The following is a 25,266-nucleotide window of genomic DNA, read 5'->3' on the forward strand; positions in this document are numbered from 1 at the left end:
TATCACCTATTCTAGGATCAACGATCTTGGGCAAGAATAACGAGGTCTGTTCAGTCTGTGTTTTAGGTAATAGCTAAAAAAAACTCTGATAAGGTATTGCAATGAAACCTCTCTTAAATTTACAATCCACACACTTGCATACTAATCAGTTGTTTCCCTATCTGATTTATAAACCCCACAAGATTCATCTGCTGACTTCCTCATGTTGTACAGAAGATATTTGTACTGAGAGTGTGGTGTCAGCTGTCATCATTAACCGAGATACGGCTTGTAGTAGCTTCTGGTGCAGGACAGTGAAAGGTACCACGAATCTTGAAAGTCCAGGAGTGTTGCTCAAGAGTGTTCTATTGCTGCTCACCTCCCATAAACCGCTGCCTCATATTGCCCTTTTCTAAGCCCACAAAGGCATCAAAGGTTCAGCAGATGTTAACTTCGATGCCTTTTTCGAACATTCATCGAAATTTTCGTTTGCTCAGACAACAGAATGCCCTGGCACTTATAGGGGAGTGACCTTGTACCCTTTAGCCAGGTAAAGCAGTATAACCATGTCAGTAGAAAACCCTGGATGTGTAATTCCAACGCCTATGGGAGGATTACATCAAAGGAGTATAGTCTTGATCCACGAAGATCCATGCTTGCGCTCTGTTCTGATTTTAATGTAACAGCAAACCATGGATGGCCAATACCAAGACCTTTCAAAGGGTCTTTCGAAATCATATGTAGTTGGCATTACATCTGAAAGGCTTGAATCAAATTGGTCCAACATCCTCATGGAGGTTTCATCCAGATTAAAAATACCTACAAGTTACCAGCTTAGGGATAGTTTGATTAAAAATCAAGTTAAAAGTGAAGAAGGCTGAAAAAATATTATTTATAGCTTCTTTGGAGTGAAATTCATGCATATGCCACTGAAACTTGCCACAAAGGTTCTGTATTCGTGAAATCCATGGACCATCTGCAGAGTAAACCATCAGAAAAATTTCCCCAATCTAAATTAAAAGCAGCAACGGTCGTTTTTCGTCTCGCGCCCAAGGCCTGGGCGAAAACCCTACGAACGCAAGCAGCATCCCCTGCGGCGTCTCGAATTTCATCAAACCGTAATTATATTCTCCCCCGTAGACGTGAAAACAACCTTCGCCAAACAAGACGTCTGCGTCCTTCACCCTGATCTACCATCGGGGGCGCTCCCAACCCCTCCCATCGCCTCCCGTTCCCAACCTTCGACGCCAACGCACCTCGTCCCCTTCCCCCCCGTGCGCCGCGACGCCGACGGCTCCGGGACTGGGATAATAGAAACGCGGAGGGCTAAGGCCAGGCCTCGACACAGACGGTCTGATGGCATGGAGACGCGGCCGATCTGCAACCTGACCTGCCGTACTGGAGGCGGCGTTGGCTAGGACACATCGATTCCTTATTTCTACTAGATGCCGGTCGAAGGGGTGCTTTGAGGGAGGTCGAGGGATCCGTAGATTCACGCTGATCTTGATGTCGACTCAGCATCACTTGGATCGGATCGTGTTTGAAGGGAATGAGCTGCATGTTTTTTTAACTAACCACATTTGGCGACGGGGACCAGGATGCCAACCAGATAGGTAAATGTTGATACCCAAATAAGATCAACACATCAATATCTGCAACATTCTGGAGCTTCCCAGAATCCAGCATTAGGAATGATTGACTCTTCAACTTACAGCAACGAACGAAGAGATCTGAACTAAACGTACCAATGTTTATGTTCGTAAAAGTAACTATAGATAAAACTAGAAAAAAACAATTCCTAGAGCAATGACGAACACATAATTATAATAATGATTGAAAAAACACCAATTAAGGAACTCTAAGGACAACACTTATTTCTTGATTTACTGTTGAGTTACCCAACGCTCGTTTTTTTTTCACAATCGACTCAATTCTCAGCCAGTTTGATATATTCGGCCGTTGAATGGTGTACATGAACCGATAGCGCGGTTTGATTAACGTCTGTTTTTGTGCCAATTAAATTGCTCTATCATGTCCGGTGTAATTGAACATCGGGACTTGTCAGGTTTATTCTATAAATTTTCCTGAAACTACCGGTTTACCACTTTTCCTAATAGGAAAGTCGCAGATCCAATTTGTGGGTTGCAACGATTGGTATATGTAGTATACATAGAAATATGAAACAATACTCAAGGCACTGTGAGTATTCGTTCAACAAGAAAAGATACGTAAATTTAGGTTAGATTTCGATGGTGATATATGTAGTGAATCACTCTTAGTGGGAGCGCCCACCAAAGTAGCACTGACATGGCACATACATACATGACAAAGACGATGCATAATTCTCAGACTTCAACTGAGAACGACATATTTCACGCAACTGACACTTCACTCAGATGTGCGATATCTGAAAATTATGCATCGCCTTTGCCATGTATGTGCCATGTCAATGCTACGCTACTTTAGTGGGCGCTCCCCCTTAGATATGCAAGAAATCCTTTATATCCATATACATATGTGATGGAGTCGCCAGATTCAAGATCTTGATCTTGCGTTGCACTGCAACCTTAAGATCTGTGTCTGGTATTTCAGACTTAAGATCTGTCATGTTATTTAGTTCCAGAGTTCTAATGAACTCCAGCAACTGAGATGGCTTCAAGAAGATTACTTCCTCGCTTCTGCAAGTTTCTTGTCCGAAACATAGTTTGCGTTGGCTAATAATAGCCAGGCATTCTAGCACCAGGTGATCTTGTGTTTCATTCTCCTCCACGCTGATTTGTACTCGCCAGTTTCTGCTTCTTGGGGCGATAATAACAAGGAATTCAATTAGGAGGAGTAACATAGTCTTGTTAGGATCTAAATACTTCTTAGATCTGGCAGTAGCAAAGTTGCCAAGCAACTTTCTGGAGTGTTCCAGTCTGGGAAGATTCCTCCAAAGTAATTTTCATTCGGTTTTTTCCTTCTCCTGAAACTCTTCCTAGTAGGTATACATTATCCTTTTTCACAGAAAGGTTCTGAGCAAATGAAGTGAGTTTATGCTATCCAGGAAAATGATTCGGCTTCTTCGTTTCTTTTGATTCTCGACTGACCAGGAACAAAGGCTAAACATACCTTATTCTTGCCTAATTCGTTGTTTTCCTTCGAAACTTCCAGATCATTTTATCGAATCGATGACGTGCGAGCTGAGTGCTCTGATAATCTGACAGTAGATAAATCGCTCTATCACATTTCTGATGACTTTCCATTAAAATATCATTTGTACCGACATCGACAGTGTCTTGTCAGCAGTCTCACCATCACCCGAAGCTCAGCTCGTGGCAGCTTTAGCAGTGTTCTGGTGAAAATCGGTAAAATCATCACGAATTTCTGCACTGAGTAAGTCCAGGATTGTTTCTCCAGAGGGTTATTTTGTTGGTCAACTCCCATCGTTGGACCGCTGCCTCATATTGGTATTTTCAAAGCCCACAGAAAGGCTCAGGTCCAACAGATGTTAACCTTGATGCCCTTTTTGCAAGTTCATCGACTTTCTCATTTACTTCAACACCACAATGCCCTGGTACCCATAGTAGAGTCACTTTGTTGTCTCTGGCCAGTTGTTTTATGGTATTACGGCACTTCCATCAGCAGAGATCTCTGGCAGTGTGATTCCAGGGACCTCAGCATGACCTGGCTGTCCGTGGTGATAGATATGCGCCCAATTGAGGTTCATTTTAAGACATTCCTGAGGTTAGGTCCAGTTTAGTGGCCCTTTCTGATTTTGATCCATCAGTAAACCACGTGGCTGACTTTTTGTCCAAACGATTCACGAAACTTATTGCCCTAGGACGGTCAGCTATGACCGTTTCAAAGTTCCATAGAAGATGCTGGGAGTGAAAGATGTCACTCATGTCACTCAGGGCACATAGCCTTCTCTGAGTACCTATTCATTCTGGAGTGCATGGTGATGAAATGCCTAATTAATTGGCAAGAGAATAATGAACAATTCCGTCCATTGGACCAGAGTCACTTCGTGATTTCCCAGCCCAGAAACAGGAAAGTTTGGTTGAAGAACAAAGACTTTCCCACTCGATGAACTGAACCAAGAAGGTTCTCTGTCTCTCAGTAAAGCTGAACTGAAGAAATACCAGGCATAACCACAGGTTACTGCCCTGTGAATAGTCACATGCGAAGCATGGGAAATGATTTATGTGGGAGACAGCTGCTTTGAGATCGTGAGTGTGTTTATCGGAAAAGACTATGACACTTTGGCTTGTGGCTCTTGAAACCAGACTTAGTGATGGATGTAGGACCCAGAAAGGTACTGAAGTTCATCGAGACTATGCTGCCTGACTTGATAACAGGTACAACAGATCTTTTGGTCCAAATGTTTGCATGATCTGATCGCCAATCTTAGAACCTTATTTGGTCTAACATATCTGCTTGAAGACGAAGGCACCTGGCTAGGTTTTCAACCAGATCAGTTGACGGGAAGCTGTAGAGGCGGCTCTGGAAGATAGCAGAGGTTTTGGGACGTTCGTAGACGCTCCAGACCAACTGAACTACAAAGGAATCCCACAGTTCTCCGGATTCAAACTCGGCCACTCTAAAGACGTAACAAGTGACAAGGATATGAGGATGCCAAACGCCTAAACCCCCCACGAAAAAAATACGAACTCGCGTAACATCAATTTCGTGAAAATCAATAACTCCAAAGTCTAGAGACGGCGTGTGCGGGGAGATCAGAGGGGCGGCGAGGCACGGGGGGGACGGCGGCGAGAAAAACGAATTTAGCTCCTGGTTTTCGTGGCCCGCGCCGCGTCTGCGCCGGTTTTTTCCGCAACGGCACTGCCCGTAAAAAAAAGATTTTTTTCGGCGGCGCCGTCGTCGCGCGTCTTTTTTTCCAGACGTCGATGCCGTCCGTTTTTTCACGACGACGACGACGTAGCGAGGTTCGGCGTCGGGCGGCGTAGATGGCGGCAGCTGCGGGACGTCGGGAACGGCGAAAGGGGGGTTGGAGTCGACGGTGTTGAGGTAGGATTGGGAGGCGAAAAAGGAGAAGTATGCGAGAGGGAGGCAGGGTCGGGCTGGGCGCGGGGGCGGTCGGGGTTCATCGATTTACTACGTCTCAACTTTGCGGACGGTTCAGTTGACGAGGAGAAAATATTTTGGGTTATTGAGTTTGTATGTGGCCGATATTTTATGTATTTCGGAACATACATTCAAAATCTGAAGGAAGAATACGAGGATATATTGAAAAATTCTTAGCCTACTCTAGAATCAAACAAAATTTCAATGTCGAAATAATTCAACACTAACGTATTCTCCTCTTAATTGAATACATTTATTACAGCGAACCTGCAACGTCTCTAGACCTTTCAAAAAAAATGTTTCTTCTTGCTCTGTAAACCAGACCTCCACAGCTTTTATTACATAATCGTTGGAAGAGAATTTACAAACTTTTAAACTTTTTCTCGGTAGAGGAAAGAGATGATAGTCGGATGGAGCCAAATCTGGTGAATAAGGGGGGTGTTCTAGTAATTTAAACCCTAAATCACGAATATTTTGTATGGCAACATGAGATTTGTATGCAGGGGCGTCGTCCTGCAAAAACAAAACAGCTTTGGATAGCTTTCCGCTTCTTTTCTCTTTAATTTTTTACCGTAGAGGGGTCCGTAATGTCGAATAGTAATCTCCGGTTATTATTCTACCTTTATCCAAAGCCAATCATGATTAATCCATGGCAATCCCAAAAAACTGAAGCAAGAACTTTTTCAGCAGATTTTTGGACACGAAACTTCTTAGGTCTTGGAGAAGCAGAGTATAGCCATTCCATCGATTGTTCCTTTGTTTCTGGATCGTAGAAATGTACCCAATTATTACTGGAACTGTTAGATCATCAACTATTCAATGGTAATCAGTACTTTCAAACATTATACCGCCCCATATTCGTAGACCAGAGTGCAGTTATAAATTCTTGGAATAAATTCCTTTCCCGACTCATTTCCAGTTCTGTCCTATATTCAACAAAATACGGTTTCAAGACTGAAGTCGTGTGAACCCTTCCATAAGGGTTGGACCATTCCAACTCTTTCCTTATTTCGAATATAAGGGACCTTTGGCAGTCTGAATGGAATACTTGCACTTTCTTCAACAAAGAATTAGTTATTGATCCTTTGAATAGAGTTCCTGGTTTTGATCTTCCCAGGAAAATATGGCGCATTCTGAATCGTATAAGAACAGGTCACGGACGTTGCAATAGTATGATTTTTCGATGGAATTCAGTGGAGAGCCCTAGTTGTGAATGCGGCGAACTAGAAGAAACCATAAATTTTCTGGTTAATCATCGTCCCATTTATACATTTCAGGATAGTTTCAGAGCTATTCATGCAGTTTCCGAATGGTTTTTAAATTCGGTTGTGAATTTCAGGTCAATCTGACATACCCACAGAAATTGATTTTATTTTCGTTTCAGGAAACTTGGAGAAGACTACCTGAATGTTTTTTCCTTCGAGGAAAGTATCAATTTTTGCCGTACGAGATGCCAATCAATATGAAATATTTCAGCTTGTTTTGTAAACAGTTTCAACTTTTACAATTCAATACACCCACAGGGAGAAAGGGTTTTTTAATGGGGTTGTCCCCTAAGTCCTTGTATCATACGCAAAATTGTTTGGTAATCCGTTATGCTAACCTCTGGTAAAACTGTATCTTACACACATGCTAAAATTATTGTTTAATATTAAAAATTGTGAAGCTCTTTATCAAAAGAAAATACAAGCTTATACAGGCAGTTTTTCAAATTTGAATGGAAATTAAAACCACCCGATTTATCCGAAAGATAGCTTCCATTAGGTTCCAGAAAACAACAATCAAATATCATTCGATTTCCAGGACCGTATCACATAAATTTGGACAATTCTTGAAAATTTCGTAAAACCACCGTGTACATGATTCCTTCGATATCTGTTGCGTAAAGAAAAAAAATCATTTATTAATATAAACAATATATCATGGCACAACAATTTGAACGAGTAGACTCAGTAACTATCCTATGATATGAAAAGAATAGGAGTTGTTTTGATTGTTCTTGAAAACGAAAGAGTAGACTCTTTAATCCGTCCATAGTAATCCAGAGAGCTTTTTGAAGTAAACTGGGAAATAAGAAATGGATAACAAAATCTTTCGATTTTTTTCTCGCAAAAACCTTAATTTTGTTAAGTTGCTACATTAGCAGAAGCCAATAAGGGTGAACTAGCATGTACGATTGATAGCCAACATCCGGAACGGATAGAAATTGAAAGAAAGAGAAGATACATTAGAAAATGATGGTTTCCAACTCAAGAAATATAATACTGCAAGTAAAACTCAATGAAAAATGAGACAACAAACAATAAATAAAACCAATAATAGAGATAACAGAAGCCAGGGACAAGACACCAACAGCGTGCGGTCTATAAAAAGAGCTTCACAGTAAGAACAAGTAACAATGAATGAATCTCGTCGCATTACTATCGTCAGATTATCGATTTCGAATACACCAACTGTCATTCGATATAGTTCCATCCACCATCTCAACCCCTCTCGACAACAAGCCCTCGACAATGCCCAAAATACCTTCTACCTCATTGACGAACCCCTTTCTTCGCACATCGCCCCGGGCCCATAACCTTTTGTCGCAGAGATTTATAATGTCCAAACTCGATTATGTTGCAGTTTATGTGAAAGAAAGCGGATTTATTGATATTTTAATTTGGACAAGACGCAACGTAGTAGCGACATCGTAAATCATCATCGAGTCAATGAATTTGTCTGTTTTTCTCCTTTCACTGTCGAATACGACGATAAGGGACTGGGGGGAAGATACGGCCGTGTCATGGTTCGCCTTTAGGGGTATTGTCCAGCTGTTGTTTCTTCTTTTCACAGTCGGAGACTGGGGGAAAAACAGTTATTTGACAGGGTGAACGTCTCAATAAATTTTAACACGTTTTTTTTAGCAGAATGTTGGTTGGGTGGTTTCTGCGGAGTCATATCGTCCAATAAGTTGGTATAATTGATCGAAAAATTACTAGTGTTTTATTCTATAAGGTAGAGAATCTCTTTATATATAATCATTCATATTTTCTTCCCTTGTTCTTGTTGAAAACAAATCTCAAGCAATCCATCGTCGTCTCCACCTAATTTCTCCCGTTTTACTGCTCGTAAATATCTTCTTGATATCGTTCTTTCCTCAGATTTTAGTTCACGATATGGGGAATGCCATATTTAGACCTATTCCCCTTTTATTTACCGTCTTCAAAGTAGCGACCATTCCACTGGTCCACTCATCTCAACCACATGTGGCGTTTCTTGGAATTCTCGGTGACTGTGACGATGGATGTCTCGTATTCGTCCATATGAGATCACACTCATCTGAATTTCGTCAGTGTATCGCGTGATCCATTATGGAAACTGTAACTTGTTCAATTTTCGCTATCTTCAATAGTGGAGAGTATGAAATTTTTTTTCTTAGAGTACAAATACTTTTATCGTGAATTCTTAAAATGTACAATCCATTTTTTTATTGAAATTTGCTCATTCTGATAGTTTGAAATCGACGATGTTAGTGGAATTATATTATGTTTCAGACTCCGAACGACCTATATTTAAACTACATTTTTCCACAATAATGATTATTGTGAGTGAAGAGGAAGGATTTTCTTCTATTGGAGGACTCAGAAAGATGGTGACAGTTGAGTATTCAGTTTTTCAGACGAGATCTACAACGACAAACTTGGAATTATAATAAACAACACAATCAATGAGTTATAAATACAAAAGGGTCAACAAACGCAATATTTTATGTGCACAAAAGCACGCCATTGCAGCCAGAAATACTTTCTTGGGAACATTTTCACAATATATCTAGACGTTTGGAAAAACAAATATCAGATTTGTGTTTCTCGATGAAACATGGATTTACCAAAACTGATGTGGTTACGTCTATCAGCATCCATTCTTCTTAAACATCTACTCATATTGTGTCAATAATTCAATAATATTTTATAGCAAAAATAAATATTTCAAAACATCCATCTCTTGTGCTCTCTGCGAATATATAGATAAAAAATCCTTTCCATCACTTCATACAGCATGAGTCTTTGACTCCTACAAATATTTCAACAGTAGATTCTTGAGATCAAAAGAACCACTTTCTTTCTATAGATACCATTTTTTTCCGATTCGCCCTGATAAAGAGATATAACCATTTTAAGTTTTCTTAATGAGCTGTGACACCCCTAGAGAAACAAAATTACATACAGAATAACTAGCTAAATCTGTGACACCACACATCTGTGGATCTTTTAAGAAGAGTTGCATTCGATCAAAATACCCAATTTCTCGAATTCTATAGATATTTTTTATTTTTGAACATGAAATTATTCGAAAACGACGCATTATACGAGAAAATATGGAGAATACTTCTATTTTCCATAACGTTCAAATATTCATCACATAGCGTTCAACTTAGTTTCCAGAGTTGGGTTTTTGAATTTTTGGTATTTTTGTGGTACGTAATAGTCATAATCAGAAAACTGGAAGACGTAGGTGATATCTTGTGTTCGAAAAAGATTCATCAAACAAATGAAAAACCATATTCCTAAATTCATTCCATTCGATAAAACCGTTCGTGAGATAGAACTAAAAATAACATTTTTTAATGGTATTTCAACAGCCTGTATGTTTTAAACCGAGCCGATTCGGAAACAATGGTAAAGGAAAAAAGGGTTTCTTCTAACCTCAAGAATCTACATACTGTTAAAATATTTCTACCAGTCAAGACTGGTATAAACGTTTTTTACATTCATCACATATTTTCGGATTCATTGTGACAAATACGTAAATACCAAGACCTTTATGTAGAACACATAGAGCTGATTTAAAGCCCAAAAATGTTTCAGCAAGCGTCATAACATAACAATTCAACATTGTCGTATTTTACAGTGTGGAATGTGTTCAATTTCCCAGGACAACCTACTGCTCTGATAAAAGTGAATGGACTATGGGATCATATCCCTAAGAATTCAAAATAGCAAAGAAAATGAAACAGGACAACACTTTTGAAGTTTGTTTTGTCGTCTAAAAAAGTAAATTTCTATTTATAACTTCCAAAATGGAGTCAAACACAATAGGAGTTCTAACCCTCCATGAAATTTTCACAGAATCTTCCAGAAAACTACCAGAAGTAACTAGATAAAATTTTGTATAATAAAGCACATAAGACGTTGGTTCTCTCAGTTTTGGATACTGTAGTGTGATTCTGAAGGAATAGGAAATAAAACTTCTGTCCTCTTTCATATTGAGAGAAAACAAAAGTAATTCCCCAATAGAAATAAGATAGTTTTAGGTGCATCACCACATAAATATTCTAAAAGAAGTCCTCAAAACTTCTCTTTCTGTTTCCCTAAACTGAATACAATACTATCATTAAATTATTCTGTTAACGTGCAATAAAAGCTAATATCCTAATTAGTTCAAACGGAATGAGTATAAGATATTTCACGCAAGTACATTACTCCACTTCTTTCTCAACCATACCGAGTGCTCCAGCATATCAGCTATGTGTATTGAGTTCAATTTTATTTATTTCTTCGTATGGTTTTACGTGCTTCAGGTCGAAGAAGAGTCTGCTTTTGTTTGTTTATTTTCTTCCTTCAAGCATCAACTCATGAAAAGCAGATAACAAAGGATGGTCTCTCACTACAGAATTCAATTTCCCCAGTTTTTCCAATAAATACCGCACGCTTCTCTCTCCTGAATCTCCCCTATATTCGAAGCATCGACTTTACCCCGAAAACCACTAAATATATACCTGAAAAAACGTGAAATCCAAGACACTTTTATCTCATCAAGAGCGCTTTTTCCCACTCCGTCCTTAGCTCGGGATCATTAAGCGTCTGAAATTACTGAAATAGAATCCCCGCTTTTTAACAGTAACGTTTTTTTCACGCTTCTTCAGACAGAAGACAAACTTCCACATATGGCGGTGTGTGGAAGAGGGGTCCAGCTCGTTTTTTAACATCTTTTCGCCGCCGGTGCGTTTTTGCGATGGGACGGATCAGGGATTTTCTGACGCGTGCTGTTTTTTTTTCAGATTTCGATAGGAGCAGGTCGAAGCGGTTTTTTACGGTTTGTAGGTATACTCTGTTCACTTTTATTTTAGCAGTCGTTTGGCCATAGATATTTGACACATTCCACCCAAAAACCTGTGTTTCTACTTTTATATGGTCGGAAATTTCACTGACTTGTGAGCTGATGGCACAATTGGATTTTTCATCAAACATGAAGACAAGGAGGTTGTCATGGTGCGAGGTTTATGATGTGATGCATTCTAACTTGGCCACTGACTCTTCAACTGACTGTTCCTGAGGAATTTGGATCAAACATTCTTATCTTACATGTTCTTCTCACAAAAACTTGAGAAAATCAATTCGTGGCAAACAGACTGCTTTTATAAAAGAAAATGGGACTATTTTCACGACAAAATGTGGATATCAATAATAATTGAATTTACTAGCGAGTGACCTACATGAACCAAAACATTATTAACGTATAATAGTGAATAAAACACGAAGTAGGCCTCCCTAGAATTGAGAAACTTTGTGGAAGTGCTTGATTCAAGTTCTAAATTGATCAGGCATAAAAATCGATACATATATTGACGCCAGTCATAAAATAACCCATTCATAGTCCGATGAACTTGTTATTTTTCAATATGTCTCATCTGAGCTTAATTCGTGATGATTTTTCTCATGAATAACGTCTTGAAAAAATTGTAATGTCAGTGTTTTTATAGATGAGGGATTTCAAAAGAAATTATTTCTGGTTTCGTTGATTTACTTGGTTCCACACTGTACCTACGCGTCTCTGAACAAATTTTTATCGATTCACCTCAAAACAAACAATCTGAAGCTACAAATTGGAAAAGTAAATCAAATTAAATCTGATTGAAGCACATAAATGGTGAGGTAATATAAATAAATTAACCGACTCAATTCAACTGAACCAAAACAAGGCTTCATTTGTATTCCTACTGGTATTTCATTAATTATAAGAGAAAAATACGTTGATTACAGCCTTACTAAGCAACCTAACCATTAACCAATAACCCCCCCTTTACTCTCGAATAAAGGCGCAAACTACGATCACATGAAAAACATTGCTGGAATGGAAAAAAACTCCAACGAACACCGAGTTTTTTTGGTAAGATTTCTCGACGTAAAAAATTACCTTACCCGAGGATCTGGTAGGGTGGATTCCTTTCACACAGATATTTTGCATACAGGCCCGATGTATGCGATGTGCAACGTACCCACAAAGACCCCTAAGGCGTTTAAGAGAAAGGGTTGGTACCTGTTTATAGGATTACTGCTCATCTCGGTGTAAAAATATTACGAGTACATTTAAATTCGGGTCTGTGAGAAGACAATGGCAGGGGGATATTGGAAGAGGTTTTAAATAACGTATGGACTTATTCAAAGTGGATAATTTGGTTGCGAATGAGGCAGATTTTGAGATCTGGATCTTCGGGTCTATATGGAGAAACGAAAGGAGAACTTGAAACGTCTTCACGTAGGCTCAAATTTTATTGATGTGTCAAGATTAATTGGTTTTCGATCAATTCGACTGAATGAATCTAGGAGCATAGTTGAAGGATCACACGCTATTTCCATTTAGAAAAGCATCGCGTTCGTTAAAAACGATGTAGACTTCTTAAATCGAATTGTTACTATAGATGAGACTTGGGTATATTTCTACGATCCAGAAACAAAGCAACAATCAATGGAATGGCGACACTCTAGTTGTCCAAAAATCTGCTGGAAAAGTTCTTGCTTCGGTTTTTAGGATTGCCACGGATTAATCATGGTTGGTTTCTTGGACAAGGGTAGAACAATAACCGGAGATTACTACTCGACATTACTAACCACTGTACGGGAAAAAATTAAAGAGAAAAGACGCGGAAAGCTATCCAAAGGTGTTTTGTTGCACCGCCACTGTAGGAGGTGCACATAACATACAGTATACGTAGATTAAGACGTGTAATATCGATCGGAACAACAATAAAAAATGATTGATGATAAATACCCTATTCAAACATATAAACATGATAATATTCATCAGATATAAAATTTTATTAGGTGCAACTTAATGGTATAATTGTTACAATGAAACGGTTTTAATGTAATTAAACCTGTTCGTGAGGAAAATGCGTTGAATTGAATAATAAAGATCGGCAATTATCTCGTCTTTTTCCTTAGCTCTTAATTAGTTCTTACATACACAGATTACCCTTCATTCTGGAGAACTAATCATGAAATCTATTTCTTTTGAGCCTGTGGAACAATTTTGCCTAAGCTGAGAACTAGCCTAGCTCACTTCTCTGCGAACAACTGAAGACAAATGCAGTAGAAACCCTAGTAGAGATAGCTAATTTTTGGAAAATAATATGCCATAGTTTTCGAAAGATGGTGAACATTCAACGAAATATTTGTAGTCCTTTCTCAATTGTACCATCCTGTAGGTTTAATTTTCTTCGCCCATGATTCTCATTACCTATACACGTTTTTTGCCGGGCTCGATAAAAACTCTAGGGTAACTACGAATGGCATTCTGAAAAAATTAACGATCACCAATTTTTTCTTCCATCTACTGCACCCTAAGCCGGGGCAAAAAACGATAGGTAAGGAAGATTTTTTCACACAAGTCTTTTGCATACCTCACGACACGCATTCAACAGTTCCCCGCTTAATGAATACCCTCGCTGATAATCCCTTCTTTATTCGTATGAGACAAAAGAGGAGGTATCCCCCGGTTGAAAGGGTTGAAATCTGGTAATTACCTATACTGTATGCAGGCCGATGGCCTCAGGAAGTTTTATTAATGGATGTGTTGGATCTCCGAGGTTGGTGGTGTGCTTTTACGCTTTCCCAACAGATTTAGTTGTCGTTGGGCAATGTGTTATGTGGTATTTTTTTCGATATCATCATCAGTTCTAGACTTGGGAAAGATTTGATTCTATATGGAAAAGTGATAATAATCAGAAGTATCCAATTTGAAAAAATAATCAAAAGAAACATGTTGAGGCACAATATACAGGGCGAATCTTTGACTATACACCCTATACAGGGTAAGTCTTTGACTCGTACAAATATTTTAACTGTCGATTCTTCAGGTCAAAATAAACACTTTTTTCTATACCATTTTTTCCGAATCGGCTCGGTTTAAAACCCCCTTAAACTTTTTTTCAGTTGAGGAGAGAGATGACAGTCGGATGGAGCCAAATCTGGTGAATAAGGGGGGTGTTCTAGTAATTCAAACCCTAAATCACGAATTTTTTGCAGGGCAACATGAGATTTGTGTGCAGGGGCGTTGTCCTGCAAAAACAAAACACCTTTGGATAGCTTTCCACGTCTTTTCTCTTCAATTTTTTTCCGTACAGTGGTTAGTAATGTCGAATAGTAATCTCCGGTTATTGTTCTACCCTTGACCAAGAAACCAACCATGATTAATCCATGGCAATCCTAAAAACCGAAGCAAGAACTTTTCCAGCAGATTTTTGGACACGAAACTTCTTAGGTCTTGGAGAACCATAGTGTCGCCATTCCATCGATTGCTGCTGTGTTTCTGGATCGTAGAAATGTACCCAAGTCTCATACATACTAACAATTCGGTTGAAGAAGTCTACATAGTTTTCAAATCGAGCACAGATCTAACGCGATGCTTTTACCCTTGCACGCATTTGGTCAACATTCAAACATTTGGGAATCCATTTTGTAGCAATTTTTCTCATGTCCAAATTGAGGTGAACCATATGATGAACGCGTTCGTATGAAATATTCAGTGCTTCAGATATCTGTTTCAGCGAACTGCATCGATATTTTCGGGGACTGACACAGAAACTGACCTTCCCGATCGGTCATCATCTTCAATGGAAAATTTACCTCTTTTGAAGCTTGCAGTCCAATTTTTCACGGTCGCATACGAAGGACATTGATCACCAAAGGTATTAATTAAGCATAACTTCGTAAATCTGCTCACCTCTTAACCCTCTTAAATACATCAGGTACCTGATGATGGCTCGATACTCCAATTTTTTGATTTTCAAAATTTCTGTGGACGTCTTCTTTCTTTTAATTTATTGCGTAACTCTGATTGATTTCATTCACCTCAAACTTAACACTGACACTTCTAATGAGGTATTGTTCGTTGCTATGGTAACGCAAAATTTTTTTATGCATGGAACTGGTCTAGGCTAACTAGATATCAATACATAGTCGCATTTCTGACATCGTTTTCACAACGTTTTACTATGACACAACTAAAAGAAGAATATATGAAAGGTATATCAGCGTAAAATTTCTGCATGTAACGACAAAACACTCAGAAAAAATTCATTAAATTTCTTTGAATATGAAGAATACGTAATTCGAAGGAATAATTTTGCTGGAAATGTTGCAACTCCAATATTGTAACGTTTTTGAATTGTTTGTCGTTTATGTCGGGACTATGCGGATGAAAATATTTTGTCCACGTGCCACAGAGATCTTACGATTTGTTCAAATTTGAGAACATAAAATTAAATCGAAATTCCTACATCTCCCACTTGCAAAACAGAATCCTGAGAATCTTCCCATGGCAGATCAACAATCGTGATTTACAGCATTCAAAAACAGAGACACAAGAGAAGAGACGAACAAACAATACAACAAAAGATCTCGGCATTTGCATACGGCAAAAACCACTACACCGTGCAACGTTGGATATTAGACAAAAAACGACCCTCACAGATTTTTTCTCATTACCCCTTAATTTTTTCCTTCAACCCTATACCTGGCCTCATCCAGCCTTCTCACGGATTCAAATGAGCAAGCCATCATCTATCTTTCGTTTGTCTAAGCTTTAATAGCCATTTCTGTCACGACGCGGCATTTGCATACCGTTTATTTAGGGAGATGAGCGCTACCCCTCGAACAAATATGCATATGGTTCTGTCTTGGAAACCATCCCTTCGTTGTTCCTATAGTTTTTCCTGCATTATCTCACGGCGATGTGAAAGAGCAGGTTTTAATTCATTCATGTAGTCGTACTGACGGGGGTAAGAGGAAATTCTCAACCCGTCGCAGCTTTTTTTGCGGACCGGCGTAGTTTTTCAAGTATGACCGGAGACAATGGCTCTAGGTACGATTTGAATTCCGTAGGTTGAAGCTTGAAATCGGGTGGAAAAAAAATTGGGATACGTTTAGAACTGGTTTTTAGATCGTTGCAAAAAAACGTTGGGTATAGTTTTGATCTTTTTCTGATGGTGGTGGATTCACCTTTAGACACCGTCGTACTTGATGTGGATGTACAGGGTTGAAATACAGTGTTAAACCCAGTAAACGGCTTAAACGATAATTATAAAACTTTGGGGGTCAAGTATTATACATTGATGCATATTAATGCATCAGCTGTGATATTTTTTGTTAATGCTCTACTTCCTGTTAACCGGAAACAACCTCAAGTTTTTCAATTTTAAATGAAAATACCTTCTGATTTTAAGAGACTTCCTAATTTTAAATACATAGGTACTTACTTAGTTTAGTGAAAATTTTTGGAAAGAAGAGGCAGTTCCTTATAGAACGTCGATCTATAACAGACTTTAGTGCTATACTTGTGGAAGTTTGAGGAGATTCCTTTAAATTATTTGCAAGGTTTTCTCTGCGGTTGCCAGTTTTTGGCCAATTTCTTACCATCCTGATTCTAGTTGCTAACTTACTAAAACTTCAAAGGTGAGGCTTTTTTACACAGGGTAGAACTCATCCAAATAAGTCGTTTAACCAAAAATTGTGTATATAAAATATCCAAGATGGCTGAGATACAACGCCTAGAAGTTCGACAAAATTTCATTGAATTTCAAGAACGGGACTGTGGAAGGTGACTCCAGCATCGCAAAAACGAAACGAAACGTAAACATATGGCTGGACAATGAATGGTTCAGTACCAAGTTCATCGGATTGGATGCATCAGGTCACTTTTGAGAGAATCATAATTGTTGTATCGTGCAATTTACGGTGAAAAAAAAAGTAGAAAATCGAGGCAGTCTCTTGAAGGTGCTCATGTTAGTTATGTTGAAAAAGTGCTATGCTGTTTCCCCATTTCATCCCATTTTTACGACGATTATTGGAATGTTCGAACAAGAAGATTGTGATGCCCATTATGAAAAAATGTGTGAATAATTTAGACGAATTTTATTGGTGAGATTTTGAAGTATTATTCTATTTTGTACACTTGTGTGTCTCTTCTGACAGTTGGTATCGCAATGAGCCATTTCATTAAATCGTGTAAGTTACTGAAAAATAATGAGAACAATTCGGCAATCCCAAGTTTCTATTTTTATTACCACGTAAATATCGAACGAGCCAAAATCCTAAACGAAACCACATGGTCGAATCAGGAGATGAGTTTTGTCCCACTGCTTTGCGATAATTCAGCTAACAAACGGTCTAGGGTCGTATTAGGATCTATTTCAGTAATCATTTTCAATTTTTTTTCAACTTTGTTATCTTGAAAGTTTTGTATAGGTGATTTTTGGTGAAACGCTTGATTTTGACCAGTTCTACCTTCTGTTGAAAAAAGCCTCACCTACAAATACACCCACCCTGTTTATCTCAAAATCATATGCGAATTCGATTGGAATAGAGCCAATGAGCAAGTGCATGTCTGTATTGTACAGGGTCCCCCAAATTGGTTGATTTTGGCTGATGTTTCTGGTACTTCTAGACTAGATAGGTAAAAACATTGAAAGGAGTCCTGGGATCGATTTTCTTGAAGTGCCCATAAGTTGAAATCGTCCTTAAGATCAACAACTCTGCTCTTAAAGAATTTTTGAAACGATACAACCTATACCTACGTTGTTGTGGTTCTTCTTGGGAGCTCAGGATCTGTTCAAAATTGACGTTCTTGTGACAAAACTGAGCCTTGAAAAATACAACATCACTGGGAACTACCGTTCCCATGCAGATTTGCTGTTTAAAGGATCTCCATCCTCATCAGCTATATACTCGAATATTCCTTAAATATCCTTCAATATGCAAAATCCTACCGTTCTAATAGAGACCATATTCATCGTATCATTACCCCTTCAAGTGATCGGATGTCAATTCAAGTATCGCATTACAAAACCGAACAATCAAAATATGAATCCATAAAAAATTAACATAACTATATGAAGTATAAAGGGTGAGCGACTTATCCCGATAAACGGACAACAATGAGACGGACTAATAAAATCAATCAATCGGATAAAGAGGAACGGAGAAGGGAAGCTCTCAAACGTGCCACCCTTCATTTGCCCCACAATAATGATCTCTTTCAGATAAGGATCTGATTTCTGTAGCTATTTTGTGAGACGCTATTAGTTGCGGTTTTCATCAATGCCGCCGTGGATGGGGTAAAGTAGGGTTTCTTCTCGTTATTTCGAATATTCGTCTCAAATTAAGACAAAAAGGACAACAATTTTTTTTTTGAGCTGTGAAGTTTCTTCTGACGTTATGAGAAGAAAGACGATAATACTAAACAGGGAAGAACAATGATCAATAACGCACCTGGTGCACAGTTTGAAAAATTGAGGAGCAAAATTACTTCACAGTCGAAGAATAGGTGAGGTTAGGTTGAGTTTGACTTAACAGTCAAAGAATAGGTTAATTCATTTAGTTCAGACTAATAGGAATATAGAGCTTAACTCTGGCTTTCAGATGCATGGTACTTTGTGTTCATACAATGCAGTAATAAACGAGTACCATGTAGAAGTTAAATGTTCTGAAAAGATCAGATGGAAATATTAAAGATTATTTTTTATGGTTATCCTGAGTGAGTCACAAGGAACTGAGGTACTTCTACTGTAGGCTACTCAAACGAACATAAAATCACCACTTAAAAGTGTCTTCTCCCATTCATAAGAGTGTAATATTTTTAAGGATTAGCATCCTGTGAGGAAACCTATACATGGTGTATTTGAAGATTAGGCTTTTTTCAACTGAAGGTAGAACTGGTGAAAATAAAGCGTTCCACCAAAAATCACCCATACAAAACTTTCAAAATGACATATCCCTAAAAATTCTTTTTCTTATAAATTCAGTAATACTGGGTGTTTTGAAATGTATTTCACCTAGTATAATTGTTGGAGCTACAATTGAATAATTCATAGACTATATCCTATCCTTACAGACGCATAATATCAGACTATACCACACGGTCTCCCAGCATCCTTTTCTCCCAGCAGTACCCAACAGACCCAGACGTTCCCTCCAAGACCAATTATTCAAATCGGCGAAATCATAGGGCGAGATAATCCCCCGAAAACCGGTGGAAGTGGTCCTTTACGAAGGTTCGCGAATTATGCAAAGATTACAGCTTCCGACACATCCCGTTGCCCGTTCTCAAGATCCATCTTGTGTCGTCCCTAGCCGCGGGGGGCGGCCTTCGATATCGGGGGATCTATCGGGGAAAAATGCCAACATTAGCGCTTACTAGGGACGGGGCATTATGCGGCGTCGGAAGGGTTGAGTTCCGTCTTTGTTGTATCTGTTATTTTTTTTTTTTGGTAGAGAGATGAGATGCAATCGAGTGTGTTGGCATTGTCTTACGGCCGTTGTGGTAGCTACTTAGACCTTCGTAACTTCGGGAAACTGAGAGGTGCAGGAGGTTTCACAGTGTAAGCTGTCATACAGGGTGTTTTTGAACATCAGCTGTACTCCATTCACTTATATTTTAGCACTCGGTTGGACATGGGAAATTTGATACATTTCACTCTGTATAGTACGAAAATGTGGAGTTATGAAGCTTGTCAAAACATTTTTGGGTTTTAAATCAACGCCATGTTGCCCGTTCTACGTAAAAGTTTCTGTTATTACGTATTTTATCACAATGTCGAATCTCTTCGGAAAAAATGTGACGAACATAACTGAAGTTTATACAAACTGATTGAAGGCATACCCAATCTAATTATTTGTATGGACAATACAAGAGATCAGTATAATATCATAATATGCACTAGCTTGAGGAGAGTTAATGTTTGTTATCTTCTTTGGCTAAAGTTTGAATACGTTACATAAATTGTAGATTTCAAAAATATTAACCCAAATATGAAATGCATATGATGCAGTGGTTGGCAATGGTTATATCCCGAAGGTATTAACAGATAATTACAAGAATGTTAAATTCTTCAACAAAAATCGTCTTGCATCATTATAAGTAAAAGGAATTAAAGGAGGTTTCAAATCAAGATGAACTTCACCTTTGAACAGAAATTTCACATGAATAAACAATTAACAGGACAATTGGCGCGTATTTGTGGCTGTTCATCTTAATACATTGATATAATAATAATAATAATAAGGTATTTATTGGTACCTTAAGACATTTACAATATATAGGACAAGTCAAATGAAAAATAGAAAAATCAATTTTCTACGATGACATTCATGGAAAATCCTGTAGTAAACTTATCGCATTTATTCACTCAAACGTAAAATTCTCAAACGCAACTTCTTTTTTGTGTCTCCCAATAGAAGGACATTCTTTATCATTCTTTTCATTCACAATTTTTTTGATTGTGGAAATATTCAGCTGAAATATAAGTCGTTTAGATTCAGATGAAACATTATATAAATTCTCCTACATTGAATATGTTCGCTACCGTCTGACGTATTGTGGATTTTAGAATATCAATCTATCTGAATGAGCGGATAAATTCTAAATAGCACTTCCTGAAACCCTTTCTCTTTTTTCAATCACATTCGGCATTTTCGTAATAAAAATTGATATTAGTTGTGGCAACGGCGTTATGACATTAACGACATTTCATGAGTGCCAACCTTACTGAGTTCTAGTTACAAAAACTTGAGAAAATTATTTCATGTCCAACCGACTGCTAAAATAATTGTGAATGGAGTAACTGACATTCGAAATTACAAAAGGTCGATTCTAAGTAGCGAGAAGAAATCATGGCGATTTTTGGTTGATTGTTCAGAATCAGAGCATATAGTACATATATTATTTTTTACGCAAATACTATAATTTTCACGATAAAACTCAAGAAACAATACAGTTTTCGAATAAAATTGTATTTTTAAGGGACATATTCGAAGCCGTTGAAGAGTTATGGTAGAAAATAAAAAGCGTTGTCGCCCCCATCTAGCTTTGAGGGATGAGTAGGAAAATTATGTTCAGCTGCATCTCTATTCGAAAAATACCTCCGCAAAATTTCATTTGTTCATCTTGGTCCTACTTCTAAAAAATTATATAAATCTTCATTTTTGAAGCAACCGTACCAATATTTCAACAGTAGATTCTTGAGGTCCAAAGAAACACTTTTTATCTTTAGCGTTTTTTCCAAATCGGCTCGGTTCAAAAGATATAGGCTGTTGAAAGACATAAAAAATGTTGGATATATTTTTTTATCAGTGCCGAATCGGAAAAAATTGTAAAGATGAAAGTGTTTCTTCTGACCACAAGAATCTACTGTTAAAATATTTGTAAGAGTGAAAGACTCACCCTGTATACATATTTGAAAACATTTGGTCCTAAAATTAACCTTTAATAGTATTGTTATCGTGACAGATGTATTTGTACCTAGATATTCCCAACATCACGTTCCAATCAACAATGAAACTTACCTCTTGATTCCAGGACATGTAATGAGACATAGCAGGATCCATATGTTCGGCCATTACACTCATCCAGTGGACGATTCCCTGCGCCCCCTGGCCTCCCATGCCTCCCCCTTGGGGCCCGGAAGGGCTTCCTCCAGTCTGGGATCCATCCCAGCCGAAGGCTTTCTGCAAAAAAAAAAAGTAATAAAACACTAGTAACAAATTGTACACGTTGGTTTATAATTAATATGTTTCCCCTGTATACGATTCTCCTATATTTTTCTCTGGTTATATAAAAACTTTTATAAATCGAGTGGATTTCGAATGAGCAATTTTGTAGAGCATCAAAGAAGGTTGGATATATTGTAGATGAGAGATTGAAACATCTATCACTCAGTAACTTACCAAACTCTCCTAATTTAGTTTCGTGTTTTGTTCCTTGATTTTCTAGGAAAATCGTTTGAAAATGACCCTAGAATTCTATCTCAAAGGTATCAATTATATCAAGTGGGTTGTGAATTCGGTTTTCTCAATTTATTTCGAAATTAAAAAAAAATTAAAAATCAATATGTGACGTTGAAGAATAATAAAGACATAGTCGAATGATGAAAGACTTAATGAATGTGAAAAAAATCATCTTTTTAACACGATTAACAAGAATTTAAAGTATTTTACATTATCCTTATACCCAACTAAATATATTTTTTTCGAGAATGATATTTTCGGTACGTGCATATGCCTATGACACGATAAAAATAATGACTATTGTTGCAGATAAGATAAATGAGAGTAATTCATATGTAATGAATTGAAAAACTAAGGGCGAGCAAACAAATTGTTGAATTTATTATTTTTTCTTCCCCAATATTGGTCACAATATTGAGATCTCTTTTGAATAAATAAAAAAGTTTGGATTCAATTTAAACTTTCCGAATTATACAAATTACGAATGTAGCAATGATCTTATTTTCAGGATATTCTTCATAGTTCTTCTCAATAATTTAAAATTTTTCAACGTAAGTGTGTTTTACTGATTTATTGTCTAACTTTTATTCAGCTGTAAATTTGTTTTTCTTTTTGAGCGTTTTATTTTTTGATACCATGAAATGTAACTTATTCATCATGTGAAAGTTTGTTTGTATATGTTTTTCAAGACACTGTATTGTTTCTTTTTGTTGCGAAAACATCACAGGGGCTATTGGTCGATATGTGGCTGCTGGAGGAGAGAAACATGAATAACAGATATTGAAATTCCGTTTCGGCCAGCAAATAACAAACCTGCTCGAAATCCCTGTCTTTCGCGAACAACATATTCTTGTAAACGTTCGTCTTATCATCCCCAGACGAGAACACGGCCTTCGCCAACAGCGTCTTATAAAACTCAGTCGGCAACAGCAACTGATTGTTATTGTAGCCGTCCAACTTGTTCACGAAATTATTGTACTTGAAACCGGGCTTGTGAAAACTGACACAGGGCTCAACGCCACCGTTCACCAAGGACGCGTTAGAGTCGCTAGAATCGCTGGTGTCCATGGCGTGGTCCTGCAACTGCCTAACAGCGGTCATCCTGTCGTTCTTCTGATGATCCGCCGATTTACCGCCGAAGGCGAGGTTCACATAGTCCATGAAATGCATTCGGGTGGTTTAAGAGGGTAGAAGGGACGTCGAAAAGGATGATTTAGCGTTATGGACCAAGGGTGTCGAATCCGGTGCGTTCGGCGGACCCAATGCGATCATAGCGAAAGCCGGGAAACGCACACAAGGCAGGGAATCCACCACGTGATGCGTGCGTAGAATCCGGTCGCGGCGTGGCGTGGTGGGAGAGACGAAAACAAGCGAGAGTGCAACAATTAAAACGGCTGCGGTAATGAGATGCCGAAAGGGGAACGCGAGCGTCGGTGGGGAGCGCGCTTGGTTACGTTGCGAAGGGCGCTGATTGAAGGGGAGGCGACCCCCGCCAGCGATCCGTTCAAAACGCGAGGGTCCAGGCGTCGAGATTCGTTAATTACCGAGAGGCGGCGAGACCGAACGATTGACGGCTCACGCAACGCGTTCGAACCGGCCCCGCGTGGCGCGTAACGAGCGGAGACCTGTTAAGAGGCGACGACCGCACAGCGGGCTGCGTTGCTGTTACTCAATGGTGGTCGCATAGGATGCACATTTGGCCGCGGCCGAGGTCGGACTGAGGAACGAGCCCGGCGTCTCGAGGAGGAAGTAGGTTACCGAGGAAAATAAGAAGAAGAAAAGTGCAACGGAGTCGGAGGAAAGAGCGAAAAAATGTTAAAAAAATGTATGTACATACACGCGGAAGTAAGTTTCGAGTCGCTAGCGGGCGATATTGATTGGTTATAGTATCTGGTGCGCTCTTTTCACGTGGGTGGCGGTGCAGCGTGGAATGCGCGATGCAATATCTAGGAGGCGGGGATACGGCGACGACGACGACGACGGAAAAAATAGCCGTTATTAGTTAACGTAGGAGACGACGTCCGTCCGCGGAAGGAAACGGACGGTCGGGGAACAAAGGGCTGCGTCCCTCTCCTATGACGCACTCTACGGGTCAATTAGGAAACGGATTGAGTTAGGTTATGGCGGAAATGGGGGTGGGGGGAGGAGGCCGTCCTTCGATTTCCGACGTTAGGCTGAAGACACTTGAGATAATCACGGATTATTCCTCCTTACATCTTCATATCATTCGGAATAGATCCTGGAATCTCGAAGATCATCGATAAGACGTTGAAGTAGGGGTAGTTCGAAATTTCTTCCATTACAGAAGCTGAGAAACGAAGTTTCCACTAGACTAGGTGACGAAATCGTTAGGGAAAAAGGTCTGACTGAAGGATCTTATCAACTCAAGGCTTGCAGGCCATGGCTGCAGTTGGATGGATTGAAAGAGGCTGATCAGTAGTCACCAATAGTGTGTGCCAGGACACAGGGGCATTTTAGGAAACGAGAGGGTGGATAACGTAATCTGCAAGGTTGAACAAGGCTCACAGACCTCGTTCATTGGTCAAGGACCGCCTTCAAGTTCCAGAGTTCTAATGAACATCAGTATCTGAACCGACTACTACTTCTTCTCTCCTTCAAGTTTCTCTTACGAAGCGTTTTTGAGTTGGCTGGCAATTCGAGGTGTTTTGCAACCAAGGAATCCAATGTTTCTTCTTCCTCCTCGCAGAATTTGAACACGTCAGTTACCATCATGTAAGGTGGTAGAGCCTTGTAAGGGATCCAGTGAGGAGATGAAACGAATTGTTACTAAGATCTCGCTGTCTCGAAGTCCAGAAGGTTTTCCTTGGAAGATTCGAGGCAGAAGATGCACCTTTTCTTCCAAGTGTATGTTCCGTTAATCTCTGAAATCTCCGAATGTAGCTTTCACCAGGTATAACTGAATTATTTACCAACATGAATTGGAGATCCGTAAGGAATCCAAGTTAGATTCGGTTCAGAAGGCAGAATCATATAGTGGAAGTTTAGCGAACATAATAATCCGGGAGAGACTTGCAATATAGACATGTCTTAATCAACACAGTTAGGTCTTGATCTACAAAACGAATGGAGATAGGGTGTAAACTATAGATAAGATTCGGTTTTAGTATGCAGAAGAAATGTGATGAAGAGTAGAGTATGGTTTTATTGTGAGCCA

At 38.9% G+C, this 25,266-nt stretch overlaps 1 protein-coding gene across 2 annotated transcripts in view; it reads right to left on the bottom strand.

Annotated features, from left to right (window-relative positions):
• Window positions 1-25,266, bottom strand: part of LOC123319855 (zinc finger protein rotund) — a 226,466-nt gene that overhangs the window by 108,123 nt on the left and 93,077 nt on the right. For both annotated transcript variants that reach the window (XM_044906857.1, XM_044906858.1), the window contains exon 3: window positions 21,651-21,812. In XM_044906857.1, coding sequence (XP_044762792.1) covers window positions 21,651-21,812 — 162 coding nt within the window. The remainder of the gene's footprint in view (window positions 1-21,650; window positions 21,813-25,266) is intronic.

This window comes from Coccinella septempunctata, chromosome 9 (genome assembly GCF_907165205.1).
Source record: "Coccinella septempunctata chromosome 9, icCocSept1.1, whole genome shotgun sequence".
Taxonomy (NCBI): Eukaryota; Metazoa; Arthropoda; class Insecta; order Coleoptera; family Coccinellidae; genus Coccinella; species Coccinella septempunctata.